General features: G+C 46.0%; 1 protein-coding gene across 1 annotated transcript in view; it reads right to left on the minus strand.

Moving 5' to 3' along the window:
* Window positions 1–253: 253 nt before the first annotated feature.
* GLI3 (GLI family zinc finger 3) overlaps window positions 254–27736 on the minus strand; it is a gene marked incomplete at its 5' end in the record, with an annotated part of 269299 nt that continues 241816 nt past the window's right edge. Inside the window, 5 exons of the mRNA XM_079711110.1 lie at window positions 254–2620; window positions 3741–4068; window positions 8520–8810; window positions 14136–14300; window positions 15746–15895. Coding sequence (XP_079567236.1) covers window positions 291–2620; window positions 3741–4068; window positions 8520–8810; window positions 14136–14300; window positions 15746–15895 — 3264 coding nt within the window. The 3' untranslated portion in view covers window positions 254–290. The remainder of the gene's footprint in view (window positions 2621–3740; window positions 4069–8519; window positions 8811–14135; window positions 14301–15745; window positions 15896–27736) is intronic.

Consider the following 27736-nt stretch of genomic DNA (forward strand, 5'->3'; position numbering starts at 1 on the left):
TTTTTAAAAAAAGAGGGTGTTTCGAGTGTAACAATACTGATTCAAAACTGAAATGGAAGACAGTTTCTCCCTAGAATACTTTAGGGTTTTTCAGAGTCCTTTTCCATAAAAGGAATATACTTGAAACACATCCCAGTTAGGTGAGATGAGATTGCTAAAACATATACAGAACTAGAAAAAATAAAAACGAAACAGCCAAAGAAAAAAAAGGGTCAATTTAAACTTTTAAACTCCTAAAGTTTCAGGTCTCTTGGCAGTCTTTTTATTTTTATTTTTTTTTCGCCTAATGCCTACTGCATAACTGCAAGGAATTTGCTTTCTTCCGCGAGGGAGGTCAGCAGGGAACTCATGTCCCCGATTGCCATGTTGGTGGTGCTCAGAGACAGGGCTGGCAACGGGAGGGCAGCGCGTGGCGTCGTGAGGCGGGACGAGCTATGAGAAAGGTTCTGAATGATACTTGGGCTCAGGGCTCCTGACATCAGGCTGGCGTGGTCCGCGTCGTCTATGATAGCGTCGAAATCAATCTGCACCCCTTCCAGGTCATGGCTGTCGAGGCTGTCCACTGTGCTCGTCACCTGGTTAGCACCTGGGGAGAGTAATTCAGAGTTTTCGGCGCTCGCCCCCTGGAGCAGGCAGTTGGCTTCTGACACAGAGAAGGACCCAGTTTTCACGTCTTGCTGACCGAAGCCAATGGTTTGGTCATAGAACTGACCAGAGTAACTCTGCACATACGAATAGAGCTGATGGGGCTGCCCTGGCATCTCCATCTTGATGCCGTTCACCCTGCAGGTCTGACTTGGGTCACTGGGCTGTCCTGGCTGCAGAGCGAGGCCGCCCCTCGGCCCAGCCTGGCGCCGGCTGCCCCCGTAGCTGGCACATGGCTGGTAGCCCCTGACGGCTGCCAGGCTTGACAGCTGGATGCCGGTGCTGGGAGGCCCTGGCAGGCCGCTTTCTGGCCCTTGATAGACATGGATATGTGAGGTAGCGCTACCGTGCCCCAGCATGTGCTGCCCGGGGCGGCCTGCCCCCTGGGGGTGCATGCTGTCACTAAGGAGCTGATGCGCCAGGTACCCCTGTCCCACCGGGTCTGGGCTGGGCATGCCATTCACCGTGCTGCCCGCTGACTCGTTCGGTGCCACCGACAGGCCAAGATCTGGCTGGCTCCCGCTCCCTTGCATGGGGATGCTTTTCAGCTTTGCTGCCTGGATCCCGGCACCGCAGGCCCCGTCGAGCAAGCCGGGCTGCCGGGCCAGGCAGTTTCCATACTGCTGGGCCTTATAGGGCTGTTCGTGGAAGGCGTTCCCGTTGGTGCCCGCAGCTCCGCCGCCGCTGTGGCTCACCAAGTGCTCCGGGCCCCCGAAGGAGCTGCCGTGCTCCCCGGGGGTCGGATACCCCCCAGCCGGGCCAGCCCCGCTCCTCAAGGGATTCTGTGGGTGGACGCCCACGTGGCTGTACAACCCGAAGGCGCGGGCCTGCTGCGCTGTGGGCCGCTGGCCGCACTTCAGCTTGGAGGAGGACAGGTCGGCGCTGCCTGAGCTGACTTCGTTCCACTGAATGGGCAGGTCGGATTTACTGGCATCAGTGCAGGGCGGTTCCAGCCCGCGATACTGCTGGCTGGTGTGGCTGCCGGGCAGCCCAAGTGGGTCAAAGTCGCCGGGCCCGCTCCCCAAGCCTGGCCCGTGGGGCGCTTTGCTGTCATCAGAGACGGTGCCCGGGAAGTGCTGCTCATACCCGACTGGGTTCTGGGAATTTAAATACTGCACCACGTCGTCGGGCAGGAGATCCTCGTCGTTCAGGCTCACATCGGCGTCCATGGCCAGGGACTCCAGGGTGACGTTCTCAGAAATGCTCGGGGGACAGGGAGACGCGTGGAAGTGTCGGGACTGGCTCCCGTCTGGCCGCGTGTAGTTCTGAAGCACTAGATTACGCTTCTCCAGGGATGGAGGCAACACCGGAGGGCTGAAGCTGTTAAGGCTGTTGAATCGCTGCACCCGGGGCAGGGAGAGGCTCTCGGAGGCCGTCCGCACCGGGTCGCTGGCTCTTCTCACGCCGTTGCCCAGCGCATCCTGGGGCAGCAGCGGGCGCCGGCCGTACCCGTGGGCCCCGCCGTCGCTGCATCTCCGGGGAGGATGTACGGGAGGCAGAGTGCCCGTGGGCTCCCTGCCATCGCCCAGCAGGGCCATCCGGGTCTTGAGGCTCATCCTCTCCATGTTGGGCAGCGGGGTGGGCGGCGGGCCGCCCGTGGCAGCGGCGTACTTGGCCTTCAGGCGGTACTGCTGGGCGGGCGTGAGGCTGAGCAGGCTGGGCAGGCCGTCGCCCTGGCTGGCCTCGCTGGACCTGCGCGAGGCGTCGGTGGAGATGGGGTCGTAGGAGTCGGCCACGCTCACGTTCTGGGGCCGCCCCTCGGCCTGGGACGCCTCGCTGGACCGGCGGCTGGAGAAGCAGGGCGAGATGCCGGAGGAGCGGCGGCTGCTCAGGTAGGCGGAACTGATGGTGCTGGCGCTGCTGTCTCTCCGGTTGAGCAGGTTCAACATGGTGATGTCCACCCCAGAAAGGTCGCTTCTGCTCGGGAGAAGGGGCGGGGGCCCGCCCAGACTGCAGCTGGTACTGGGCTGCGTGCCTGCACAGAAAGCCGGGGAGACAGGGGTTCATTTCAGGATGACTTAACACAGGTGTCGGCGAACTGTGACTCTTTTCAGTTTCCGGGGCCGGGCGGCCTCGGCCATGGTTACCCATCGCTGCCCTGCAGCACCAAACGGCCTGGGCACAGGAGTAAAGGGGTGGGTGAGGCTGGGTGCCAATAAAACTTTATTTACAAGAGCAGGTGGGGGGCTTCCCTGGTGGCGCAGTGGTTGAGAGTCCGCCTGCCGATGCAGGGGACATGGGTTCGTGCCCCGGTCCGGGAGGATCCCACATGCCGCGGAGCGGCTGGGCCCGTGAGCCATGGCCGCTGAGCCTGCGTGTCCGGAGCCTGTGCTCCGCAACGGGAGAGGCTGCAACAGTGAGGGGCCCGTGTACCACAAAAAAAAAAAAAAAAAAAAGAGCAGGTGGGAGCTGTACATGGCCCATGACTGGTTTAAAGAAAACAGTAACAACTCCCTGGATGAGTTAAGCTCCTTCACTGGTGCAGTGTAAGGGCCAAGTGAAGGGTCCCTGAAGTATATACAGTGTCAAGTTACAGGAAGTACCAGGGCAGAAAGCATATATGTAAGCTCAGGGCTTCCCCATGACATCCTATGCGGGTGTAGCGCACCTGAGTAGGTAGGGTGGAGGAGGTTCACCCTTGGGTTATGCTGCAGATTTTGAGTGTAATTTCAGAAACACAAACTGACTGGGGGCCGACAGTGACAGAGATGGCTTGCCTTTCTCTGAATTGGGCCACCAGTCAAAGTGGCTGCTTACCTCCTGGGTGCAGACTATGGAAGCCAGAAACAGGTGCTAACCCGGGATGCCTCTGCGGCTGGGATTTCCTTCCCCTGGTCTAAGAGGTATGATTTCACCATCAGAATATGAGTCATGCACAGTCTTACTTTTCATTTCAGGATTATCCTCTTACTGCCTGCTTTTAAAATATGGACTCTCCAGAAAGGCAACACTAATATTTATGGCTCCAGCATCATTTTAGGGCTGGTGGGGAAACAAGCAAACGGAAAACCAAGGGCCCGGGTCTGCTTAGTGCTCCGGCTGCCCTTGAAAGAACAGAAAACCCCACGTGGACACAAGGACTGGCCAGAACTCACCGTTTCCTATGAGAGGAGAGACCGCAGGGGCTTTGGGGGGTAGAATGGGATGCAGTCGTGGAAGCATTCCATTCACTTGTTTGAGTCTTTCTAGCTTGACGTGCTCCATCCATTTGGTCCCTGCCGGGTTCCTCCGGGCTTGCAAAGCGAGGGCTGTGGTTGCAGTGGAAATGGTCGAGTCCATGATTGGGGTTTCGTCGATGGCACTGAGGTCGCCCATACCACCTCCATCGGTTAGAGGAAGCTCGAGCCCACTGTTGGAATAGTTGCTGATGGGGGACTGTTGGCTGCTGCATGAAGACTGACCACCAGGGCTTGGCTGAGATGTCTGTGCGGTCAAGAGGAAAGGAAAGAAATGTCAGCCGAATGATAAAGGCCAGGGAGCGGATGATGAGAGATCACGCAGATCAAGTCCTGCGGGGTTCTCAGTGGGTGGGGTGAGAAGAACTATGTTCTGGTGAGTGGAGGTGGCCTCCCTCAACCTCAACCCGCAGGCGGATGTGCAGCAGAGAGAACGGACAGCGGGGGTGCCGGATATGATGTATCAGCCATGGAACCCTGTCCCAAATGCCAACTCTGCATCACACTTCCTTGTTGGTTCCCACCCCACTTCCATGACTTTATCCTTTGGGCAAATTACTTAGCCACTCTAAACGGCACTTTACTTATCCAGAAAATGGGGACAACTTATTTATCCTAGGGATTGTTGTGGGAATTAGGTGTAAAGCCCTTAAAACACACAAAGTTCAAAAAGACCTGGAGGACAGTAATTAATTGGCTCGGAGAGCATTAGTGGTTGTTATTATAATTGCTGTAGTCCTCGGAATATATGTTCCAAGAGCACATGTTAACTCCCCTCCAACCAGCCCCTCTATACTATTCCAGGCTGGTTCCCCAAGCTCTTGTAACCTCTCTACTTTCCTTCTACATTTTCTTGCTTTGTAGAACTCCAAGCAGGGTGTAGGGTAAAAGCAGTTGTAAGAGGGAAAACTTCAATCACTTAGCTTCTGCTATAGCCAGAGAGGATCCGCATTGCACTAGGAGAATTGGGCCAGGTTTCCCTAACCCCAACCAAGTGGACTGGGTAAGCCAATTCTGCAACTCGATGGGAACTTAATCTGGTCCACTGGTTCTCAGGGAAAGAATGCCGTCCATGGGCCCCTGGCCATGGGGCCTGTAAAGCTCACTGTCTCCACATTTGGCAGCCCTCTATAAGAATGGCCTGCACTGAGCAGTCCACACAACCTGGAACTGGCCCATCTAAAATTCCAGTGGTGCCCTGGTGGATAAACACTCTAATCCTTTATGCAGTGATAAGAAAAGTGATGTTCAGAGAAGTTCAGTGACTGCCCAAAGTCACAAAGCGAACATTGTGATGACCTAGACTCCCAGACCAGCCTCACTTCCATTCTTCTGTAGCACCCTCTCCGGTGTTACCTAAAAACTAAAGCCTGACAGCAGCCCAAGAGCAGGGAGAGATAACTACACACACTCCAGTATAGACGGCTGTGGTCTCTGGTGGAACCACAGTGTTGTCAGCAAGGGGTCTGGACACAGTCATTTTCCGTGGAACCCATTACCGTTTTTCTGAGAACACAGTACATACACCCAAGCAAATGAACACTTTCTAAGCGAGCACCACATGGTATACTAAATGTGTCCTGGGCAACCAAGCAGAGAAAAATAAGATACACAAATGTGATCGTGAATGCATGAAACCTGTCTTAAGTTTTTGCTTCTGCAGAGTCCTGAAGAGCCAGACCACCTGCTCCTTTGCAGAGAACTTACATCCTCCAGGGCTTTGGATGTCTTTTATGCTTGGATTGTCAAATCAGCATGTGTGTGTGCGTATGTGAATCTGTGTGTATGTACACACGCACATGCAGGCTCACACTTCCACAGGGCCCGGAAGAAGGCTCACATGCACCTACAATTAGAAAATGCTTAAAGGAGCGCAGACATTTCAATATAGATTAAATTGCCAACAACAAGTGTATTCAGATCTTGCTCTAAGATGGTGGTGCACGTCTGGTCCAAGAATAAATTTACACTAGTCAATATGACAATTAAATAGTCTTTGAGAACATCTGCTTGGTCGGCCCCAGTGTGATTTATTATGAAAACCTAGACAAATAGAATGATGAATTTCAACATCTAACTCCACATTTCCACATGCTGAATGTTCAAAACACATCACTTCTATGTCGGAAACATATCTGAGTAATGTCCACTACTAAAAATATCACAAAGGACACAGATGAAAGAAAAGTGAAACAAATAAAAGTTAAACGTTAAAATGAAAACAAAACAAAGAGAGCAGAGAAGCCAAAATTCCCTCACCTTATTACCCACTGTCCTTAGGAAGTGAGAAGAAGACATTTAGGAGCATTACACAGAAGAGAAGTTGGAGTAATAAGAAAAAAAGAAGAAAGAATTTAATTTATAGCATGATGAGCAAATCAAAGACAAGTTTTTGAAGAAAGAATATTAGAAATGTAAATCTCCTGTGCCTTAGTAAATGCCTATGAAGATACCTACTTATATTTACATGTGTGTGTACATATTCATAAAATAGTCTCCTGTGGAAATTTGATTAAGTTATTAACCTCACTAAGCCTCAGTTTCCACACCGGTAATATAAGGGGTCTAGTCTCAGTCTCTGTGAACTCTTTCCAGTGCTTTGTTTCTATGATTTAATTATTTTATAAAATATTTCACATCTTGGAGAACCTCAGATGTCACTGAGCAAAATCACTGTAAATTTTTTTTTTTTTTTTTGCGGTACGCGGGCCTCTCACTGTCGTGGCCTCTCCCATTGCGGGGCACAGGCTCCAGACGTGCAGGCCCAGCGGCCATGGCTCACGGACCCAGCCGCTCTGCAGCATGTGGGATCTTCCCGGACCGGGGCACGAACCTGTGTCCCCTGCACTGGCAGGCGGACTCTCAACCAGTGCGCCACCAGGGAAGCCCCACTGTAAATTTTTATTTCTACCAATTTTCTTTCTAAAGAATGGGTGTTTGGAGAAGAAATAAGTTTTCTTTTCTTTTCTTTCTTTTTTTTTTAAACTTTTTTTGCTATGGATGTACATTAAAAGTACAAGGGATTCTGGGTTCCTAGGATGTCCTAAAAACATAAATCATTGTCTTTCAATGACATAATCTAGGAGACCACAAATTCACTTTCCTTGTTTCATTAAACACTTGAGGATAAACGGTTGAATCTTTTGCACAATTATTATATAGGTGGACTTGATTTTAGGAAATTGATAAATGCTCCCCCCCAAAAACAGTATATAAAACACAGTTTACGAATTGATTAATTTAAAAGTATAGTGATCAGTCATAACACGTATATAAACTTCTTACTAAGGTGTTTTTTGAAAGCAAAGTACGGCTACCCACTGGGAAATAATGATACATCTGGACAGCTTATTTGCATGATTTTTGGCTTAGTGTCACTTTCTAAGACTCGTTAAGAGTTCAAAGACAAACTCAGTAAGTCATTAAATTCCACTCTATCGATTCTGAAATTTTATGTGCATTAATTCCCGCCCAGACATACCGCTACATGGTGACATAACTTGGGAGTTCATAGGATGTCCATACAATTCTTGGACTTTCCTCATTTTAAGGAAATGCTTCCTTGAACTGAGTAGAAATCTGCCTGTCTGGTCATTTCCATGCATCTGGAAGTCTAAGCCTGTGACTTCTACCTAGTACGTTTCTTGCATATCCCGAGATTGACAGACTAGAGCCCAAAGCGCAGAGCTGACTGCATTATACATATGCCAAATACAAATGTACTAAATCTCCTCTGATTGCTACTCTCTTCATTTTTCTCGTTGTCTTTGGAAAAATTTTAGATAGTTTATTCTGGCCCATGCAGAAGGCAAAATCACCAAGTGAAGTTTGAAAGAAGCTGCAACAGTAGCTTAATCCATATATCCTATTTGTCATCAAACCATATGATTTTTGCTGGTGACATCTTTCAAATCCCTCCCTTGCTTTCCACCTCCTCAGTTCAGGCACCACTGCAGATACAGTCTCCAAGTCTATCAACCAACCTCTAGATTGGCACTGGAGTTGTTGTTTCTAACAACTTAGAAAACCTAAAAAAAAATCCCTTTATGTCCTCCCCCTCTTTTTACTCTGGCACATTCCCCCGGGGCCCCAAGGCTGGGGCTTGGCTGCACCAGCATGCGGTTCTTCCCCTCTCTGAGCGCTGAACTTGGCGGCCACCCGCCCTCTGCCTTCCCATCGTGTCCTCAAGTGCACTGGCTCCGAACCCTCTGACCCAGACTTGTCTTAAAGCCCCATCACACTGAGTTGTGTTTGTTTCTTGGTCTCCCTGTCCCACTGGACTACAGACCCATAAAGAATAGGGGCCGTGGCTTATTTATCTTGGGGTCACCAGGGCAAAGAAGTCAGAAAATATGTTTACAGAAGGTCTGAGTGGATGATTCTCTACATTAGAGACCTGCTGAAAATGTGCACTGTGGTGTCTGTCGACCTGCCACAAGGTGGGATGCTTCCAGATCGATTTCAAAAACCAGTTAGGGAACCCTGGAACTCTTTCCTGAGCTGAGCTCTGCTGTGCAGATCAACCTGGGGTAGGCAATCCGGATCAGGGAGCTCTGACCTCCGTAAATCAAACAGTGGGATGCAGTGAGAACGGGGCAGTGAAGTCCGCCTCTCACCCCTGCCCTCAGCGCCCCACCTGGCCCCTTTAAAGACCTGGGAGAACTTTGGGGAAAACCAGAAGGAAAGCGAATGACATACCATGGGCTTCTCCGCCTTGACCGTTTTCACTTGGAGGCATTCTTCCCGCTTTGAGGTAGTGTTGCTGAGGTCCTTCTGCTCCCCGAGGGCTCCCTGAGTCTGCCGGCCGGGTGACCTAGACTGTGAGTGGCCGCTGGAATCTCGTGGCGCCGGGGGCCTGGGATGCACGTCCCCACGCTGCTTCTTGGTGACGTGAGCCTCTGGGCCGTGCACGGTCTTCACGTGTTTCCGGAGGGAGCTGGGGTCTGTGTAGCGCTTGGTGCAGCCGGGGATTTTGCACACGTACGGTTTCTGCCAAATGCCCCAAGGATGAAAGAATAGGTTGTTATCAAAGCGATTATCCCCCCAGCCCGACGGTCTTTTGTGGCTACTCATTATATTTTTAATTCTTTCAAAGCACGATCACAAGGCTGTGAGGTGTTCAAAACCCTCTAAATGGTGCAAAGGTTTAATAAACGGAATCCAGCTTGAATACATTATTATTTTAGAGAGTGCTCAGGGTGAGTGAAGAACGTGTAAATTGCACTTATGTTCTTGGAAGCATTTATCCTGTGAGTAGGAAGAAGTATCATGGTGTCACGTGGTGCTCAAGAGATTATTATTTTTATTTATTTATTTTTTTATTTTTGCGGTACGCGGGCCTCTCACTGTTGTGGCCTCTCCCGTTGCGGAGCACAGGCTCCGGATGCGCAGGCTCAGCGGCCATGGCTCACGGGCCCAGCCGCTCCGCGGCATGTGGGATCTTCCCAGACCGGGGCACAAACCCGTGTCCCCTGCATTGGCAGGCGGACTCTCAACCACTGGGCCACCAGGGAAGCCCCTCAAGAGATAATCTGATGATGAGGATGGTGGTGATGATACTGCTGATGATAACAGAAGAAGGCTAAAAGACACCCATCCTTTAATGAGAAGAATGCTTTGGGGAGAATTGGTGTGAAGACCTTTCTTACAAATATCCTGGTTCTCAGACCTAATATCACTCTACCTCCTTTGAAAATGAGCTCTTTACACATTGACACAGTAAAAAAAAAAAATTTGCCTGCAGCCTCTCCCGGGTTAGCTATCACTAAAATACTTTCCTTTGGGTTGTATTACAACTGCGGGGGTTGTTCAGGGCTCAGAATATCCAGAACCTTTCTGATCTTCGAAGTTGTAAGCCCTGTCGGAGTGTCCACGAATGCTTACTCGTAAACCGATGAGGGCGGATGGATGTCGTCCTGGAGACGAGGATTCCTGCATGAGGCTCTGCTCGCGAGTACTAAGATCTAGAAATTACTTCATGCTACTTTTATTTTCTATGTGGGCCAGTGATCAAGCCTACAGATACAGGCATAAAAATTATATGGACCCTTATAGCTGAATATTTACTCACATCACAGAACTCATGGCATTGTATTCATGATCGACATCAGAACTGTGATTTCGTTTACTTCCCTTGAAATCTAATATATTCAAGGATACTTATATGAGTCTATATTTACCTCTGTGTGTACCAGAATATGAGCTATTCAGTAAACAATAGTCATAAAAGTCATGCTTCATATAATGCATCCATTACAGTTATATTAAAAAGATTCCCTGTCTTATAGAATGATGCTTTTTCCCTGAAAGCCCAAGAACAGACTGAGAGCTACCTAAAATGATGAAATGTCCTAATGTAGTGAAATAAAGATTCCAGAAATGACCTTGAGAGACCTCACCTCCAAATTTGAGATTCTTTTCAGTAGATTTGATTCCCATTAACTACAAATTGCTTCTATTCAGGAGCTTGTGTGATTTGCAGCACATATATATATATATATATATATATATATATATATATATATATATATAATGAAACGAGCACATCAAATTCTATGCATTAGGGACAGGAGAATGGCTCTGATGATTAGTGCTATTACCGTATAGCATCTGACCTCGGCCCTGTGCTTGCTCACTCTGCTGCTGTGACAGACAGACAGGAATGTATGGGGTAGGGAGAGGGAACACAAAGTCAGGCCCCTGTTACATGTTTGAAGAGCTACTCTTCCCATACATATCTGCATGTATGTATCATGGGTTAGCTTGGAAATGAGAACACAGCTAGAGGTGGAATGAATCTGCTCATGTTCATCAGCTCCTGCATTTCCAGGACCAACAGAACATACACGTACATGTGTGCCCATGTGCCCTTGCATGTGGACATATACAACAGCCACCTACAAAAAAACTCCAAGAACACAGGGTCAGGAAACTTAACTTCACAAGAAAACACATTAACTCAGTTACGTATCCTGGCCCCCAAGTTCTGTTGTGATGAATGACTGAAATGCAATCTAATGGTAGGTAAAGATAAATGTTGTGAGGATTCTGAGTTACCCGTATTTCCTGTCCTGGATCCTTAACTTTTGGTACTGTCATTGCCTTCTTGACTCCCTGAACTGAAAGGTACTTTGTGAAAGTGGGGATACTTATTCTACTTGACTGTGTAGAATGTATCCAAATAAAATTTTTGGTAAACATTTAATGGCCCCTACTATAGGCAAGACTCTGAGCACAAAGTTTTATCTGAGCACAAAGTTTTATAAGACAGGATCAAATCTCAAGGGGTATAAAATATGGTAGGAAAAATAAGACAGCATGAATTATCTACAGTACAAAGTGTGGATGCTAGAGAAGGATGTGGACAGAGGGGAATCATTTTTGCATTGGGATGATCATGGGAGGCATCAATTTAGTTTCTGTATCTGGGTATAATGCCCAGCTCATGGGGTCAGGGTACGGGCTAAATCAGACCATGTACACGCAGTGCTTACCACGATGTAATGTGGGGCACAAAATAAGTGCTCAATAAACAGAGCTTTGATTAGGAAGAGGCGTCGTAGTTGGGTCCTGAAAGACACACAAGATGCTGAAGGATAAAAATGAGGGCAAGAGGATGCAAAAAAAAAAAAAAGTATCCAGAGCAAAGGTCCAGCAGCAGGACCACATCAGGCATGCAGGCATGGCTGTCTGGAAGGTTCCATTCATGGTCACCATTGTGAGAGGTCAAGGGAATGGTGAAAGGGAAGGCTTGGGTCCAGTGAGAGGAAGTACAAGCCTAAGGAGTCTAAACATTTCCTATAGGAAAAACGGAGCCACTGGAACTTTCTGGAGAGGAAGATACAACCGAATCAGAGCTCCAGGAAACTGGTTTCGTCTGGTTTGGGAGGAACGGGAGCTCCATGTTCTGGAGTAGGGAGCCCAGTCAGAGGCCACTGCGATGGTTCAGTGACCCTAAATGGGCAGGGCAGCCATGGGGGCAGGGAGGAGACCTAGATTACCCGAATGGGTATTGCTCCCTTCCTGTTCTATTCCACCCTGCTTGCCTCATCTAGAATAGCAAAGGGCTCGGCAGATAACTAGCTATCAATATTTGTTCAGTGAAAGAACGAAGATACAAAGAAGAGAGCAAAGAAATGAAAGAAGACATCTAGATTTGTCTACAAGTGCTTGATGATGCAAGTCTGGATTTCCTGGATACACTTAATTTTGGTGTATCTGAAACCGTCCATCATTCATACGCAAGGACGAGGGCTTTCTCTACGTGGAATAGAGAAAAAATGATTGACGTGTTTGTGAATAAAATTATATTTATGTGTTTATGGCCAATGTTAATAATTTATTTTAGGTAAATTGCTCAACCTTGGTGAAAGATATGGTTGACCAAGGTATGTTTGAATCTCATGATGGATATTAAACTCTCTACAACATTGCACTTTTTATTGCACAGAAGAATTCATCTTTAAATGTAATGCACTTAATTAAAGCAAAGAGACATGGGCACACATTTGAAGTCCATAAAAAGATAAAAAGCTCAGTAACTATGTTTATATGTATGCACTGCTAAAGTCCTAACATACCCACTGCCCAAATTGATCCACATAACAGGAGAGAATCTATAGGAATGAATGCCCTCTAAGTTTCTAGTCATAATTGTATTTAAATACACGAAATGTAAACATAGTAATTAAATTCTAAGTTAATCAAATCCCCTAAAACATTTTAAATTGAGATTTAATTCATATTCCATAAAAATAACCCTTTTCAGCTGCACAATTCAGTGGCATTTAGTACATTCACCATCTTGTGCAATCGTCCCCAGTATCAAATTCCAAAATATCTTCATTATCCCAAGAAGAAACCCTGCACACGTTAGCAGTCACCCCTATTCCCCCTCACCCAGCCTCTGGCAACTACCAATCTACCTTCTGTCTCTATGGATCAGCCTATTCTAGACCCCCTAGAAGTTGGTACAAAACAAGTACAGCGGATTACACCGCAACTATCACACATTGTAAAGCATTTTTGACGTAAAAGATGGAGATGTGGCATCTCCTCTAAAACATCTGCAAACACTGGATCAATAACAAGAGATCCTAAAGGACTCAGGTTTCCTTATTCTACTGTGAACCATTCAGAAAGGGTCTGTATAAGTGAACTCAAGTGTGTGTTTATGTGTGAGTGTGCTTTTTTTAGAGTGTGGCTAATCCTCTTAGAGATGTTTTTGCTCTGTCAGTTTGGCTGAAAGGAAACTTGGTGAGGACCCTCTCTGCCACCTTCAAGCCAATGGCCAGTGAGCTGAATGGTCCACTTTTACCAAATTCCCTCTCCCAGCTCTCCAACTGGAAGATCAAGAATGGGCCTGATTGGCACCTTGTGGGGTCAGATGAGAGTCATGCCAAGGTCAAAATGCTCCTTCTCTCACACAATTTCAAGCAAACTGATGACCTACTTTGTGGGGCCGAGCTACATCTCATGTGAACAACTTCTGGGTAGCTAGCCTATTTCTACCACAAATGTGGGGAGCCTTTGTGTTAATCTCTTGTACATTCAAGAGAAGACTTCACAGCGGAGGAAGAATCTAAGCTAGATTTTCAAGGAAAAAACTGGAGGTCTGCAGGCAGACGTGCATTAAAATGTAAACAAAATGAACTGGAAATCATTTTCGTTCATTCTTACGCTTCTCTGAAATTTGGGGGGATAAATACCTAAAAATAACAACAACACAACAGGAACCAACTACGACCATGAAGCTTGACTCAATATATTATCTTAAATAACTGACTAGAAAACATTCTGGGTTTCTAGCTTCCAAGATCCTTTGGAATTTAGAATGTCTGGAAGTCCTATTTAGCCAAGGTGGGTTACTCTGCAGAAGTCTTTTTTGATATAAGCGCCTTTGAAAATACCACGTGGAGAAAGCAAATAAAAGTGGCTGTCTTAGCAGTAAGCTGTCGGCTGTCAACACCTTGCTTCTGAATCTCTCCTTGGTGCTTACAGGGTCGTCCTTTGAATGCATTCCTGCTCTTCCAGGCAGAGCGAGTGGATGGAATTCCAAGTTAAATGCTCCTGCTGTCTGACCAGTAGGTGGCAGTACTGAACAACGTGAAACTCGTTCCCTCTTCACCCTGTACGTCTCTCCCATCCGAGCCTAGGTTTCAGCCCTACCTTTGGGGCCCCAAACCCACTCGTGCTGGGAGTGGCCAGAGGCAAATACAATGGAACAGGTTTGCGTTTCCAAGTATATTCCCCAGAGGATTTTTTATTTCCACCACAAGCTCTGGACCCAACACGTGTCTCCTGGAGGGGCCTTACCTCATTGGAATGTGTCCTGTTCTGGTGCTTGGCGCGATCAGAGGCATTCGAGAAAGCCTTGTTGCAACCTTCGTGCTCACAGACGTACGGTTTCTCTCCAGTGTGAGATCTCAAGTGTGTTTTCAAGTTTTCGAGTCTCGAGTAGGCCTTTGTGCAACCTTCAAACTGAGGAGAAAACGGGTAAATCTGGATGATCCCACACAACGATGGCTGATGTATCCCACTCGCTCCGCGTGGATGAAAGACAGGGACGTTTGGGGGACTTCCCTGGTGGCGCAGTGGTTAAGAGTCCGCCTGCCAATGCAGGGGACTCGGGTTCGAGCCCTGGTCTGGGCAGATCCCACATGCCGTGGAGCAACTAAGCCCGTGCGCCACAACTACTGAGCCTGTGCTCTAGAGTCCACGAGACACAACTATTGAAGCCCGTGTGCCTAGAGCCCATGCTCTGCAACAAGAGAAGCCACCGCAATGAGAAGCCCGCGCACTGCAACGAAGAGTAGCCCCTGCTCGCCACAACTAGAGAAAGCCTGCGCGCAGCAACGAAGACCCAACGCAGCCAAAAATTAATTAATTAATTAAAAAAAAAAAAAAAAAAGACGGGGACGTTTGGAGGGTTGGCAGCTTTTCAAAACCAATGAACAAAAGTCCACAAACTCTGCCTTTATTGGGATTCAGATGGGGCTCAGGGCCGTTCGAAAGCATTTTCAGGGCTAAGTAAAAATCCTGGACTTTTTTTTTTTTTAATAGGCCACTCAATGTGGACAATGGGTTTCATTATCTGCTCAGGGATCTCCTTGAATTCCCACTGATTTCAGATTCAGCACAAAGTTCATTAATATGGCTTTGTGTGCCTACAAAGGCACGGAATTTGATCCTGTTTGTAAAGGGCCTTTAAGATGTAAAGTACCAGGGCTGAGCGTTGCCTGGCAGGCACCTTAGTGAAAGAAGCCTTAGCCTCGCAGGAATCCCAACCCCTCATAGGTCTGTACTGGGCCATGGGGACAGACTAGGAGAGCGAGGAAAAACTCTAAAGCCATAAGGGTTATAGTTTTAAAAAGTCAACTTAAGTTTTTCAAGTCGAAACTGGCCCCTTCCTGTGCTCCCCAAGGCTCTGGTGTGCCAGGCACTGGTGCTGGGGCAGGCCCAGTGGCCTGGTGCTCACCCCCAGTGCCGGATGGCACGTCCCCACTGCCACCTGCCTGCCTGCCTGCCACTCTGCAGAGCTGGGCTGTCTGACTCAGTTGCTGTTAGCCATGTGGGGCTATTTAAATTTAAAATTCTAAGTTAAGTTAAAATTTAGAAATCAGTTCTGTGGTTGCTCTAGTCACATCTCAAATGCACGTGTGTCTCATGGCCACCATGTTGGACGGGGCGGGTCTAGATCAATTCCTTCCAGCATCCCCCAAAGCTGTCAGCATCCTTTCTCCATTTCTCACCTCCCCTCTGTTTCGGAAAGCCCTCTCAAAACCCCGGGAGTTTATCACAAACAGCACTCCAACCCTCTTCTCCCACCACTCATCACCTCGCATGGCCGTTGGAGTACAAGGAAGGACCCACAGGTGCAAGACTCCCCTAAGTGGACAGCTGGCCCCCGCCCCTTCGGTACTCACAGTGCATTTGTGAGGCTTCTCCCCCGTGTGCCTGCGCATGTGCACTACCAACATGTACTGGGCTTTGAAGGGTTTCTGTTCTCTCGAGCAATCTAGCCACCGGCACACGAACTCCTTCTTTTCTCCGTGGATATGGTCGTTATTTATATGCTGGAGTTTAGAAAAAGAAAGAAAGAAATGAAATGGAAATGTACTACTTTTTTCTGAAGGCAAAAGAACGGAGTGCCCCAAATCCCCCAACCTTAAGTCCTAAAGACTCCATGGTACCTTTACTACACTGCAAACCTTAACTCTACCTTTACTATATTTAGGATGTTTCTTAAGTAAATTTGCTCTTACTGACTGTGGAGGGATACTTCCTAACTTGTAGGAGTGACCTGGTTTGCAAGAAGCCTGGTGTCCCAGAAAAAGTCCTTCAAGGGCATCAGAAGAGCAGAAACGGGGTGAGACACCCACATCCTCTCTGGGCCTCCGTTATCTTTCATCGGCCAAGTCGGGGTCAAGGTGAACTGAACACAGAGGTGACCTCCAGCTCTCACTCCCTCCAGGCCTTGGGTAGCACCTTGGGTTAGTGCTGTGGCTCAAGACTGCAGAAAGGGCACACACACACACACACACACACACACACAAGTCTGTAACAAGGACCAAGAAAAACCAATGCACTTTTTCAAACGACACTTTAGTTCCAATTAGTGGGCTCACCCCTTTGATAAGAATCACAGAGAAATGTCCTTGATGCTGAAGATGAAGGCCAGGCGATCGTCAACAAAACGCTTAGTGTCTGAGGGTCTTTGCTGTCCTCATACACAAAATAAAGGAATGGATTCCCTCGTTTCTAAGGTTCTTCCCAGCTCTAGAATTCTGTTAATTTGGTTTTTAAAATGAAGATGAATTTCCCCGAATTCCAATTCAAAGTTTTAGGATCATTTTTTAATAGAGTTCCTTGGATTCATACATCAAATGTCCTACAAGTAGGAGACACGTGAAATCTACAGCAGCGCCAGAGGAACAGGTGGTTCTTAATCTGGACCAAATTCAAGTCTACTCCAGTAAGATGAGTCTATGATTTTAATGTCCAGTCACAGATGACGGAGGAAGTTTGTGCCCTAGGTTGATCCTGTTGTTTTCATTCTCTGGCCACTCCATACTTTATTTGCCTTAATTCAAAGCCTTTGTGAGTCCTTTCTCCCACGTACGTGGAAACACATCACTAAAAAATGTGTGCAATGAGAGAAGCCTCCTCTGGGTTCCCTGAGCCCCATAACAGTGACATGACGTTTAATTACGTTCCTGCGTAGGCTCTGGTTCCTAACTGAGTGGTCTCTGGGGAGCTGGTGGTAAAATTCCACCATCACTCGACCTTTCTCAGCTATTCTACTAGGCAGCTGGCTGCCGCAGGAAAAAAAAAAAAAAAGCAGTCTGTTGTGCTGTTTGGGGAGTTTAAAACTGGATGCAGGCAGAGAAGAGCAATTGCTGTGTACTCTTCTCTCCTAGAACAGCTGTCAGAAAGCCCGAGAAACAGGGGAGAGTGGGTGACACAGCCCAGGGCGCAGGCAGACAAGTAGGATCCTTTCAGGAGCTCTGAACACAACGAGGAAACCACACAGAATCACTCAGGTTCACGACAGCATCCCAACCCCTGGCAGACAGATGTGTGTTTCTCATAGAAAGCCAACTGTCCTCAGTATGACTGTTTCTTAAAAGTGATGCTGGGGGGCTTCCCTGGTGGCGCAGTGGTTGAGAGTCCGCCTGCCGATGCAGGGGACGCGGGTTCGTGCCCCGGTCCGGGAAGATCCCACATGCCGCGGAGCGGCTGGGCCCGTGAGCCATGGCCGCTGAGCCTGCGTGTCCAGAGCCTGTGCTCTGCAACGGGAGAGGCCACAGCAGTGAGAGGCCCACGTACCGCAAAAAAAAAAAAAAAAAAAAAAAGGTGATGCTGGGAATAAGTTCATCTGTATCATTTTTCTAGGTTCCACATATAAGTGATATTATACAATATTTGTTTTTCTCTTTCTGACTTACTTCACTCTGTCCGACAGCCTAGAGACACAGACATAGAGAACAAACATGGATACCAAGGGGGGAAGGGAGGGTGGGATGAATTGGGAGATTGGGACTGACATACATACACTACTATGTATAAAACAGATAACTGATGAGAACCTACTGTAGAGCACAGGGAACTCTACTCAGTGCTCTGTGGTGACCTAAATGGGAAGGAAATCCAAAAAAAGAGGGGATCTATGTATACGTATAGCTGACTCGCTTTGCTGTACAGCAGAAACGGACACAACATTGTAAAGCAAGTATACTCCAATAAAAATGTTTTAAAAACGTGGTGCAGGGGCACATACGTGGAGGAAGAGAACAGATGTGCCGGCCAGGGGATAACATGCCATCTTTAAATTTATGCTTCGAGAACATGTCTGCCTCTGTTCACATCACCCAGGATTGTCCCAGATGGGTGCTGGAGCCCAGTCTTTAAGCCCACATGATACAGAGAGGTTCTATGAATTCTCCTTTCCAGGGAAAGCAATGAATGATCACACAAGTCCACTCCATACTAATTGCTCTTGGTTCCGTTTTTTTCCAAGTTATTAGGCATCAAGCTTCCTGGATGAATAGGCATGAAAAGAAAATGAAGGAAGGAAGGGAGGGAGGGAAGGGGGTCGGAAAGAAGGAGGCAGGAGGCAAAGTTAAAACTGGAAAACGGTCCGAGAACTTGGGCTGAACCTGCTCCTTGAGTCGCGGTCCACACCTTTCGGTTTCATATTCTCAGCAACGGACAGTGACCCTGGTACCTGGCGGGTCCTCCGTAAATATCTGTTGGACTGATTGGCTCACGTGAGAAACTGAACTCTCCCTGGACCAGAGAAATTATACCTGATGCTTTTGCCTAGCTTCCTTCAAATGCATTTCATCCAGTATCCGTACAGTAAGATGTTAATGTAGGTGTTATATTACTTTAAAATAATATACCATCAAGAATTCGAAAGGACTTGAATGACTCGAATGATAGCCCAGTGAGAATCCCGTCTTGCCGGGGAGAATAAAACCAATACTCAGCGACTGCCAACATTTCATTCATCGCCCACATATGGACACGTATGTACTGGGTACCACTCCACACCAGGCCCTGTGCTGGGGAATCAGACAGACCTGAGTCCTGCCCTAAGGAAATTACAGGGCAGGGACACGGAATTTCTGGAGGGACACGGATAATGGCTTAAAGGACTATAGTACAATCATAGTTGTGATCAGTGTTTTGAAGGGAAATAAGAGGGTTTTAGAAAAACAAGTAACAGGAGGTCCCAAATCCACGGGCAGCACCAGAGACCAGGGTTGGCTTCTCCAATGAAGTGGCATTTAAAGGAGGACCTGAAGGATGAGTGAAGACTTGGCAGGTGTGCAGGTAAGGGTGTGGGTGGGGGAGAAAGATGGACGGAAGCCCCTGGAGAAGGACAGAATCTAGTGCCTTTGAGGAACAGGGCAGGAGAGGATGGGCCAGGCTGACACAGGAGGCTTCCAGCACTGCCACTGCTTGGTGTAGTACGAAGGCACGAGTCTCCAGGGGTCCAGTGGGTACCAGTGAGGTAGCCAAGCTTGGGCCCACCTAAAATGCAGAGTGCTGGGTCAGGTGTCCAGCAGGGAGACTGTAGGATAGACCTCTGCATGGAACTCAAGTGCACCCCACCAGAAAGCCAGCACTTGGACGCCTGCCCCAAGCGACCTGGAGTCACTCAGGGGAACGGGGATGACCGACAGGGAAGCACCACCAGCAGCTAGTGAAGCCATGGACCCTGTCTCTTGCCCTCCCCATCATGCTGGAGGGAGCCAGACTCTAGGAGGAGAGGGAAGGGGTCCCCTCCTGGATGGGTGGCGTGGTTGGGGAAGAAGAAACAGCCTGCCAGCCCCCTGGAGCTGTGAGCCTGGCTGGTATAGGGAGGGGAGGCTCTGAGTGGATAGCAGGTTAGAGGTTTAAATCGGATGGGACTTTGGTAACCAAAAGTGGCTGAGACGTTGTAGAAGCTGCCGACCAGGGTGTTGAGGTATCTGCCACTGAGCTGGGAGGAGAGAGCTGACAACAGGCTGGTGAGGCCAGTGACTGGAAAGTGAAAACCATTTCCGATTAATACCTGGCCAAGCTGCATCGGCCTTGGCCTCTGGGATGATATCTGAAAATCCCAGTGGCGGGAATCCAGTGGCCATCAGTAAACACAGCACCCCGTCTTGTCCCCGTGTGGGGAGGGACAGACAAGAAGCTTCTCGGGACCGTGGAAGCAACCTCACTTTCAGAAAGGTTAGCACCTTGGGAATTTTTCCTTTCTGCCTCGTAGAGTAGACCTAAGGCCTGTCTAATACGCTTTTGTAATTTTCTGAAACCGCTCTTGAGGGCCAACTTGGATTGAGATTACAAGTTATTTTTCTTTAAATGAGATTCTATGACCTCAGCCAGCAGGGAACAGGTCCACCTTCCTCGTCTTTAGGGTCCACATACTGAGCACAGACATCATCAATGACTTCAAAGAAACACAGAAATCTTTCTGCTTATTTAGGTTATTTATTTAATCATTAAAATATTTACTTTATATTGGGGTAGAGTTGATTGACAGTGCTGTGTGAGTTTCAGGTGTACAGCAAAGTGATTCAGTTATACACATACATGTATCTATTCTTTTTCAAATTCTTTTCCCATTTAGGTTATCCCAGAATATTGAGCAGAGTTCCCTGTGCTATACAGTAGGTCCTTGTTGGTTATCTACTTTAAATATAGTAAGTAGTGTGTATATGTCATTTTGCATCTTTGAGCTTAAAATATTTCCCGAAGCTAGATTTCAGGTGAAATTCTAAGAAATCATGGATTTTACACGTCCAAATGTCCTAAATATTTTCTCTGCTAAAAAAGCTGCTTTGGCCTCTGCAGTGGGGTGCTCATGGAGGGCTCATCTTAGGGCAGATCTTATAAAACATGAGCTTGGAGATGGGGGGGGGGTGCACTGGAAGATGCCCCCCAGACCAAGTTGTGATAAGCTGTGTACCTTTGCACAATTCACCTATTCGGGCCTAAATTTTTCTTGTCTGTAAAATGAGCGTGATGAACTCCATCAGATGTCCACAAACTTTTGCCAGAGAGTAAATATTTTAGGCCTTTGCAGGCCAAAAGGTTTCTGTTGGGGCAGCTCTCATCTGCTGCTGTATCAGGGGAGCAGCACAGACAGCACACGGTGCCGCTGTTTGTTTATAGATGCTGAAAATTTCACGTATCCTGGGGTATGCGTTACATTTTTTTCTAATTATTTAGGACTATAAAAATCATTCTTAGCTCATGGGCTGTACAAACACAAGCAGTAGCCAGATTTGGCCTGTGGGCCATTCATTTGCTCTTCCTGAACTAGATGACTTCAAAGTTTCCTTCCTGGGCTAACAGAGCCCTTGACATTCTCGGTCAGGCTGGCTCTCAAACCTGAGGAAGTAAAATTAGAAAGAGGTATGTTTCAGCGCCAGAGCAAAGAGAAGGCAGTAAAAAGGAATAAAAGTCAGGGTCCTGGGATAACATGAGGGGAGGGAGACAGACGGACGTCCCGCTCTGCATCATGGTCCTGGGACTGGATGGAGAAAACACCCCTTCTTTGCTCACCAAAACCCTAGGTAGTTAAGAAGAGTCGTACACAGCGAATTCTTAACACTCAACAAACAGGCCGATCCCCTGGGACACCGGTCTGAAATTTGATGGGCCTGTGTTTATTTGTGGTTTCATTGAAAATTTGCCTTCCTGGCAGTGAAAAGGTTAATCAAATATATACATAATTTAATTGGAAGGAAAATAATGCATGATTAAATTCCAAACTAATCCAACACAAAGACACGCAATTTGCCAGAGGCCTGAGCGCCAGAAAGAGATAGATGGTACAAATTACGGCGGTGGATGCCAACCCTCTCCGCGGGGCCAGTCCGGACGCTCCCTGTCTGAATAAACAGGACGAAGATGCCAGGACCCGGCAACCCCAGAAAGGCTGAATCCAGAGTCTGAGCTTTCCGATGAAATGGGATCATAAGCATTTGCCCCAGGAAACTGATGGCTGATGAAACAAATAAAACACCTCAGGAGCCCATAGCCAACCAACCAAGCTGGTATTTGGCCATCGTGATCATGTTTGTAGCAAGATGAGCTAAGACCCAGGATTCCTTCTCTTGCACTCCCCATGGAGCTTTGGGGGCAGGGAGAAAGGTGGGGGGAATCACTCCAGTTGGCCTGGCCACTGGGGAAGTGGAAGGGACATCTTTGTTTTCAGGGCTTCTCTCTGGGAAGCCCAGCCCTTGGTGTCAACCTCGGAGGCTGCAATGGTGCAGGAGCGAAACTGAAGCTTTTCTTTTACCAGCAGCAAAAGGGAAGCCCACAGTGGATTTCACTGGGCTAATCAGGGTCCTTTCTTCTTGTTTCTTATTGCACTCTGAGTTCAGAGCTGACAGTTCGTCCTCAGTCTATTCCTAACCCTTCAGATGAAACACACACATGCTGTCCATCTATCCCGAATGTTCACTGCTCCCCAAATAAAGCTGCAATTCAAGCAGTTTGTGAACCTTGGAAGCATGCTTCTGCTTCCTTTCTAGCTCCCTCTCCTTTGGCCTGATTCCCCACCGACTCCCACACAGAAAGCATTGTCCCGTGGATGGGTGAGCATCCTCCATTCTAAGCGACTTCCTCGGAGAAGAGGCTACAGCATGGCTCAAAGGTGTGTGTGGAAGGTTTGCAGCGCCCCGTTCACACTCTGCCGGGCTAAGGTTAATCAGCAAACACCTTGCTGTTGCTTGCGATTCATTCTCTAAATAAGCCAGGCTCCTTAACGTCAAGAAGGTAAATTCCTCCCACCCGTTGTAATGAAAATATTACAGTTAAACACACCTAAACACAGTGAAGGCAGGAAATGTAAAGCTTTAGACTCAAACATCACCATCATTTCCATACGGCTCCCCTGGGCATATACATTACACACCAGTCTTTCTGTCAGTATCTAGTGTTTCTCAAATAACACGGAACTTTTTCACCAACTTAAAAGAGTTGCTACAAGGTTAAGTTGCCAAGATTTTCACAGCACAAGGTACATGTAAAAGCAAAGAGTTACGGTCTTTAGAAAAATAATGTTCAGGTAAATATGATCTCTCTCCAGACACAAATGTCGTTTAACAGAACTAGATCGTTTGAAACTTCTCAGGATTGGCTCAGGAAGTATGTTAAGAAAGGCTTCTATTTTGGCACGGGATGGGGTATCAACAAGTAAACAATTTTAAGAAATCTCAATTTTCAACGGGTTTCCTGACTTTATAATATAAATCTATGACTAGCTCTTGACTTAGTAGCCCAGAGATTTTTCTGCAAAGGAGAAAGAGGGAAAAACAATTTAGAATCAAGTACATTCAAACTGATTCAAGGGAGAGGTTGAAATGCTTTGCCTAAAAGAAAACTCTCTACAAGAATCCTTCAAAACTTTGCATCTGAAAGGTGGCATATACCTTCTTGTTTTGTGTATTCTTTGACACACGTAACATGTGCAGAAGTTTTACAACTGTCATGACATGGATTTTATTAGGGAGAACCTGTGATAGGATTCCTTAAGGCTTTACTAGGCAGAAGTGAAAAAGGCAGGAATCAGAGACTATCAGGACTGAAACAGGCCTTTTATCTCAATAGGCACTTTAATTTTAGATAAATAAAATAATTTAAATGGTTTCAGTGGCACCCACCATTCTTCCTGGCAGAGTATTTAAAAAGCTATAATCGCTTGCTGTGGGAGAGATCTTCATGAAGACCTCAAAAAATGACTGTTTCACTTCACACTGGCTAATAAAAATATCCAAGTATCTTTCAGTTTTTTGATCTGAGTATAAAATTATACAGAAAAACATCAAAAGGACTCAAGAGTTTGGGTACAGAACTGCACTCTCTTCCTAAAAGTAGAATTTTTTCCTATTTCTGATCTGTGAATATTAGAAATTAGGGTGATATAAAAATTAAAATGTGTTTCTTGGTTGAGAAGACATAAATATATGTGCTTCTTCGTTAACAAGGAGCCCCTCTGACAGTTATTAAAATCTTGTTTCTATCTATAAATTTGTAACGAAATTATTTTATTTTATGGGTAAGAAAGGCAATGTTCTTTAAAGAAGTTAATGTCTGGACAAAGGGCTTCGCAGTGTTGAATTTAGAGGGTGGAAACCAACTTAAAACACTGCCCTCACTCCCATCCCCACCCACTAAGGTAAGCTGGATAGTGGAATTCCATCCATTGTTCACATTTAGAAGCAAGCAAGAACCTTGGCAACTTTATGCTAAGGAAAGAAGTCAGTCACAAAAGGACAAATATTGTATGATTCCATTGATATAAAATGCCCCGAATAGCAAAAACCACAGAGAAAGTAAGTTAGTGCTTGGCTATGGCTGAGGAGAGATTGGAAGATGGGTTTCTTTCTGGGATGACAAAAAGGTTGCAAAATTGATTGTAGTGATGGTTACACAACTCTGTGAATATATCCAAACATGCTGAGTTGTTGTATTCCTGAAACGGGTGAATAGCATGCTATATGAATTATAGCCCAATAAAGATGTTACCATCCCCTCCAAAAAAAAAAAAAAAAAAAAAAAAAAAACCGGAAAACCACAGAAGTAAGCTTGGTGATGGACTACTCTGGTAACAGAGGAAATTGTTGGGGAAAATAGGAAAAGTGGTCGAGGAAAAGCCAGGTTGGATCTCCTCCCCCCAGGGCTGTATCTAGGGTTTGGGGCTGGTAAATGACTTCCCATGGAAGCAAAGGGTGCATCTTAATCAGAAGTTATATTCACATACACACACAATCCACAGACGGATTGAGTGAGAGTAGAACATATTTTTACGACACAATACACAAAACTTCCTGGTGGATTTCATACTAGACCCAGAGCTAACAACCTGAGAGCTTCACTTACATGACGAGTTTCTCTGAGTAGCCCTTCCTCATCTTTCAAGCTGTAGAAATGAGTAGAAAGATGGAGAAAATTAAACTATGTGCAGAGTTGTAAACAAAACAAAATGAAAACATCGTACGCTAATAGGTAAATTCATATGTACGTTCAAGGAATTTAATGCAAAATAGCACATGATGGAAAAACTGGTATTTTTCTAATGCATGCTATATGCTAAGATTCACTTAAATGCTCATGGAAAATTCAAGCACGGGTAATTCAGAATCTCTACACTTTTATTTTTGTTGTTACATTGAATTAGAAAATAACTAGGTATAAATGGATAATCTGTGATATAATCTATGTAAGCCGATACCCCCTCCCCCATAAGAAGTGCATGTGTTACTGGTTCAAACTCAAGTTCACAGAATAATATACTGGCTTAATATTAAGCCAGTATATTAATTAATGATTAAGCTGATCTAATATTAAGGAGATTTCAGTTTTTGAGAAGAATGTTTAAAAAGAAAAATGTATATATTATTGATTAATGTTATTGATTTCACTTAGGTAAAAAGAAAACATTCTCATTCTTGAAAATGGATTAAGGGTCTCCAATTCCTTGTGAGAACTAAAGTGCTCTTTCTCTTACAATTTTGCTCTCTGAATTCTAAGTTATTTTCCTAAAACATGAATGTAATTCTCTTTTGAGAGGGTTCTCTTACAGTTTAATAAGGTGGCTTTTGTTGAAGAAGGACTCAGAATTTCTTTTCTTGGAAGAGCTGAGAATCCCATTGAGATTTTAAATAGAGATGTAATGTGGTTTCATCACACCCTCCAAGCTTCTAAGACTCTGTTTACATCATTTCTCAAGTTACTGGGCACATTTAATAATTTATCTTATTCTTCTAAATACCAACTTTTGTTTCAGCCCAAAAGACAATAAAAATACAAACTCTCCCTAAGCAAATTGATTGGGGGCCTGGTTAAAAAAAAAAAAAAAAAGAATCCAAAGAGTGAAGCAGCTAAGGATTGAGGAGTACCCGTTCTAGAAATAATAAGACTACTACTCATTCCAGACAGGCAAGACAATTTCAACTGTGTAATCATGGAATGAAACAATTTGGAAAACCAGTCTCTCCAAAAGCATCTTCTATTTCATCTCTTTGCAATGAACAAATCCACCAAACAGTAAGTGCCAAGCTTTCTGACCAAAGGTGTAGCTCCCAAACAGAAAAGGCTAGAATCTCTGGCAAAGGCCCCACCTTCTGTTCCTCAACCATCTCCTAGGCTGAGAAGAATGGCAAGGACAAGGGATCCAGGGAAGGTGGCTGTAAAATGCAACCTCTCCCAAGGACCAAATGAAATCAGTCACTCACATGTAGGAGTCACTTCTAAGAGTCCACTGTATCTGGAAAGCACTACCATCCATGGCAATGGCATTTATTGCCAAACAAAAGATTTCAGAAGCCGAACTGTGTCCTAGAGCATTAAAATCCTTCCACCTTGTGGGCTTGGATTTCTGCCACAGACAGAAAGGAGGGTTAATGGGTGGTGTCTCTGTGTACTAAGAATTCCAACTAGTCTCTGCATACTAGTTACACTCTGCAACTTATTGTCACAATAATTCTTCTGTTATAAAACTTTGAAAGGTAGGTTAGATAGGTACAACCATATAATTACAACAGCACATCTTGCGCTTTTAATGTGAGAAGCTTAATGTTTTCTCACACACACACACACCCCGTGACTAGCTGTAAGAAGAAGAAGGAAGACTCATTTTTTTAAAAGTCTCCCTGAATGCAAAGGTAGTTACAAACTCTTCCTGTTTGTGATATAAGATATTAAGAGTACCATTATCTAGAGGCATACAAAGTATTAGCCTTTAATTACTTCTTAATTTTTATTTATTTATGTATTTATGTATGTATGTATTTTCTGATCAAATTTCTTTAAAAAATTTTTTTTATTGAAGTATAGTTGATTTACAATGTTGTGTCAGTTTCAGGTGTACAGCAAAGTGATTCGGTTACACAGGTATATATTATTTCTCAGATTCTTTTCGCTTATAGATTATAACAAACAGAGTACAGTTGCCAACTTTTTAATTTTTATGATCGCAGCAATCACCAGGAACCTGAATATCCAGGCATCACTCTTCGTAAAAAGCCTAAACATACAGTATGATTATGAGAAAATTCAAAACTCCAGAAAAAATAAAGGTGAATTAAAGATGCGATTTGACTTTGACTCTTCACTAACCCTTATAAAAGCAACCGCGTTCCCTCCACTCAGGTCTGATTCTGAACATTCCAGCAATCAGCCCGTGAACCAGCACCCTGTTTTGTTCATTTCGATGTCATAATTTTAATGGCTAGAATCTTTGTGAAAGTCATAACAAATGCAATAAAACGTATTTGGATTTCAAATCTATTTTTAGTATCTGGAGAAGAGTCAAGTATCTTTTGTTTTAATGAAATCCTTTGAAGATATGGGATAGAAAAGTTATTCTGGGTCCAGCCCAGTCCAAACCACGTCCCTGGCCATGACCCTACCTGAAGGTCTTCTGCCCATCTCCTTGCAAAGGAAGAATCCTCCTGCGTGAAAAGTGGCAGGAGAGTTCCTCAGCAATCAGAAAAAGATTCGGTGTGCGTGTGTGTGCAAAGAAGGCAGTGGTGACCGTTGAGGGCACAAACACAGGCAAATCTCAAGAACTATTGGAAGAAACGAAGGAGGCAGGCAACCAGGCAAAATTATCCATTTGGAAATCTGCCCACAGTCCTGCTGGGCTGACTCATTCATTCACTATTAACTCAATGCTTATTTATGATATGACAGTTACCGCGCTAGACACTGAAGAGCCAAGACTGAATAAGACACGTCCACTGGATCTTGTCCAAGACTGGCTGTCAGAACGCAGAAAGGAATACTGCTTAAAAATTAGCTTTCACATCATGGACACCTTTGCAATTAAGTAAGCCACCCAGAAGAATGCACGAGTCCCCACATCATAGAAAACTAGCAGGCCCGTTGCCCAGAGCTTTTCCAGGCCT

The sequence above is a fragment of the Hyperoodon ampullatus genome (genome assembly GCF_949752795.1).
Source record: "Hyperoodon ampullatus genome assembly, chromosome: 9".
NCBI classification, from domain to species: Eukaryota; Metazoa; Chordata; class Mammalia; order Artiodactyla; family Ziphiidae; genus Hyperoodon; species Hyperoodon ampullatus.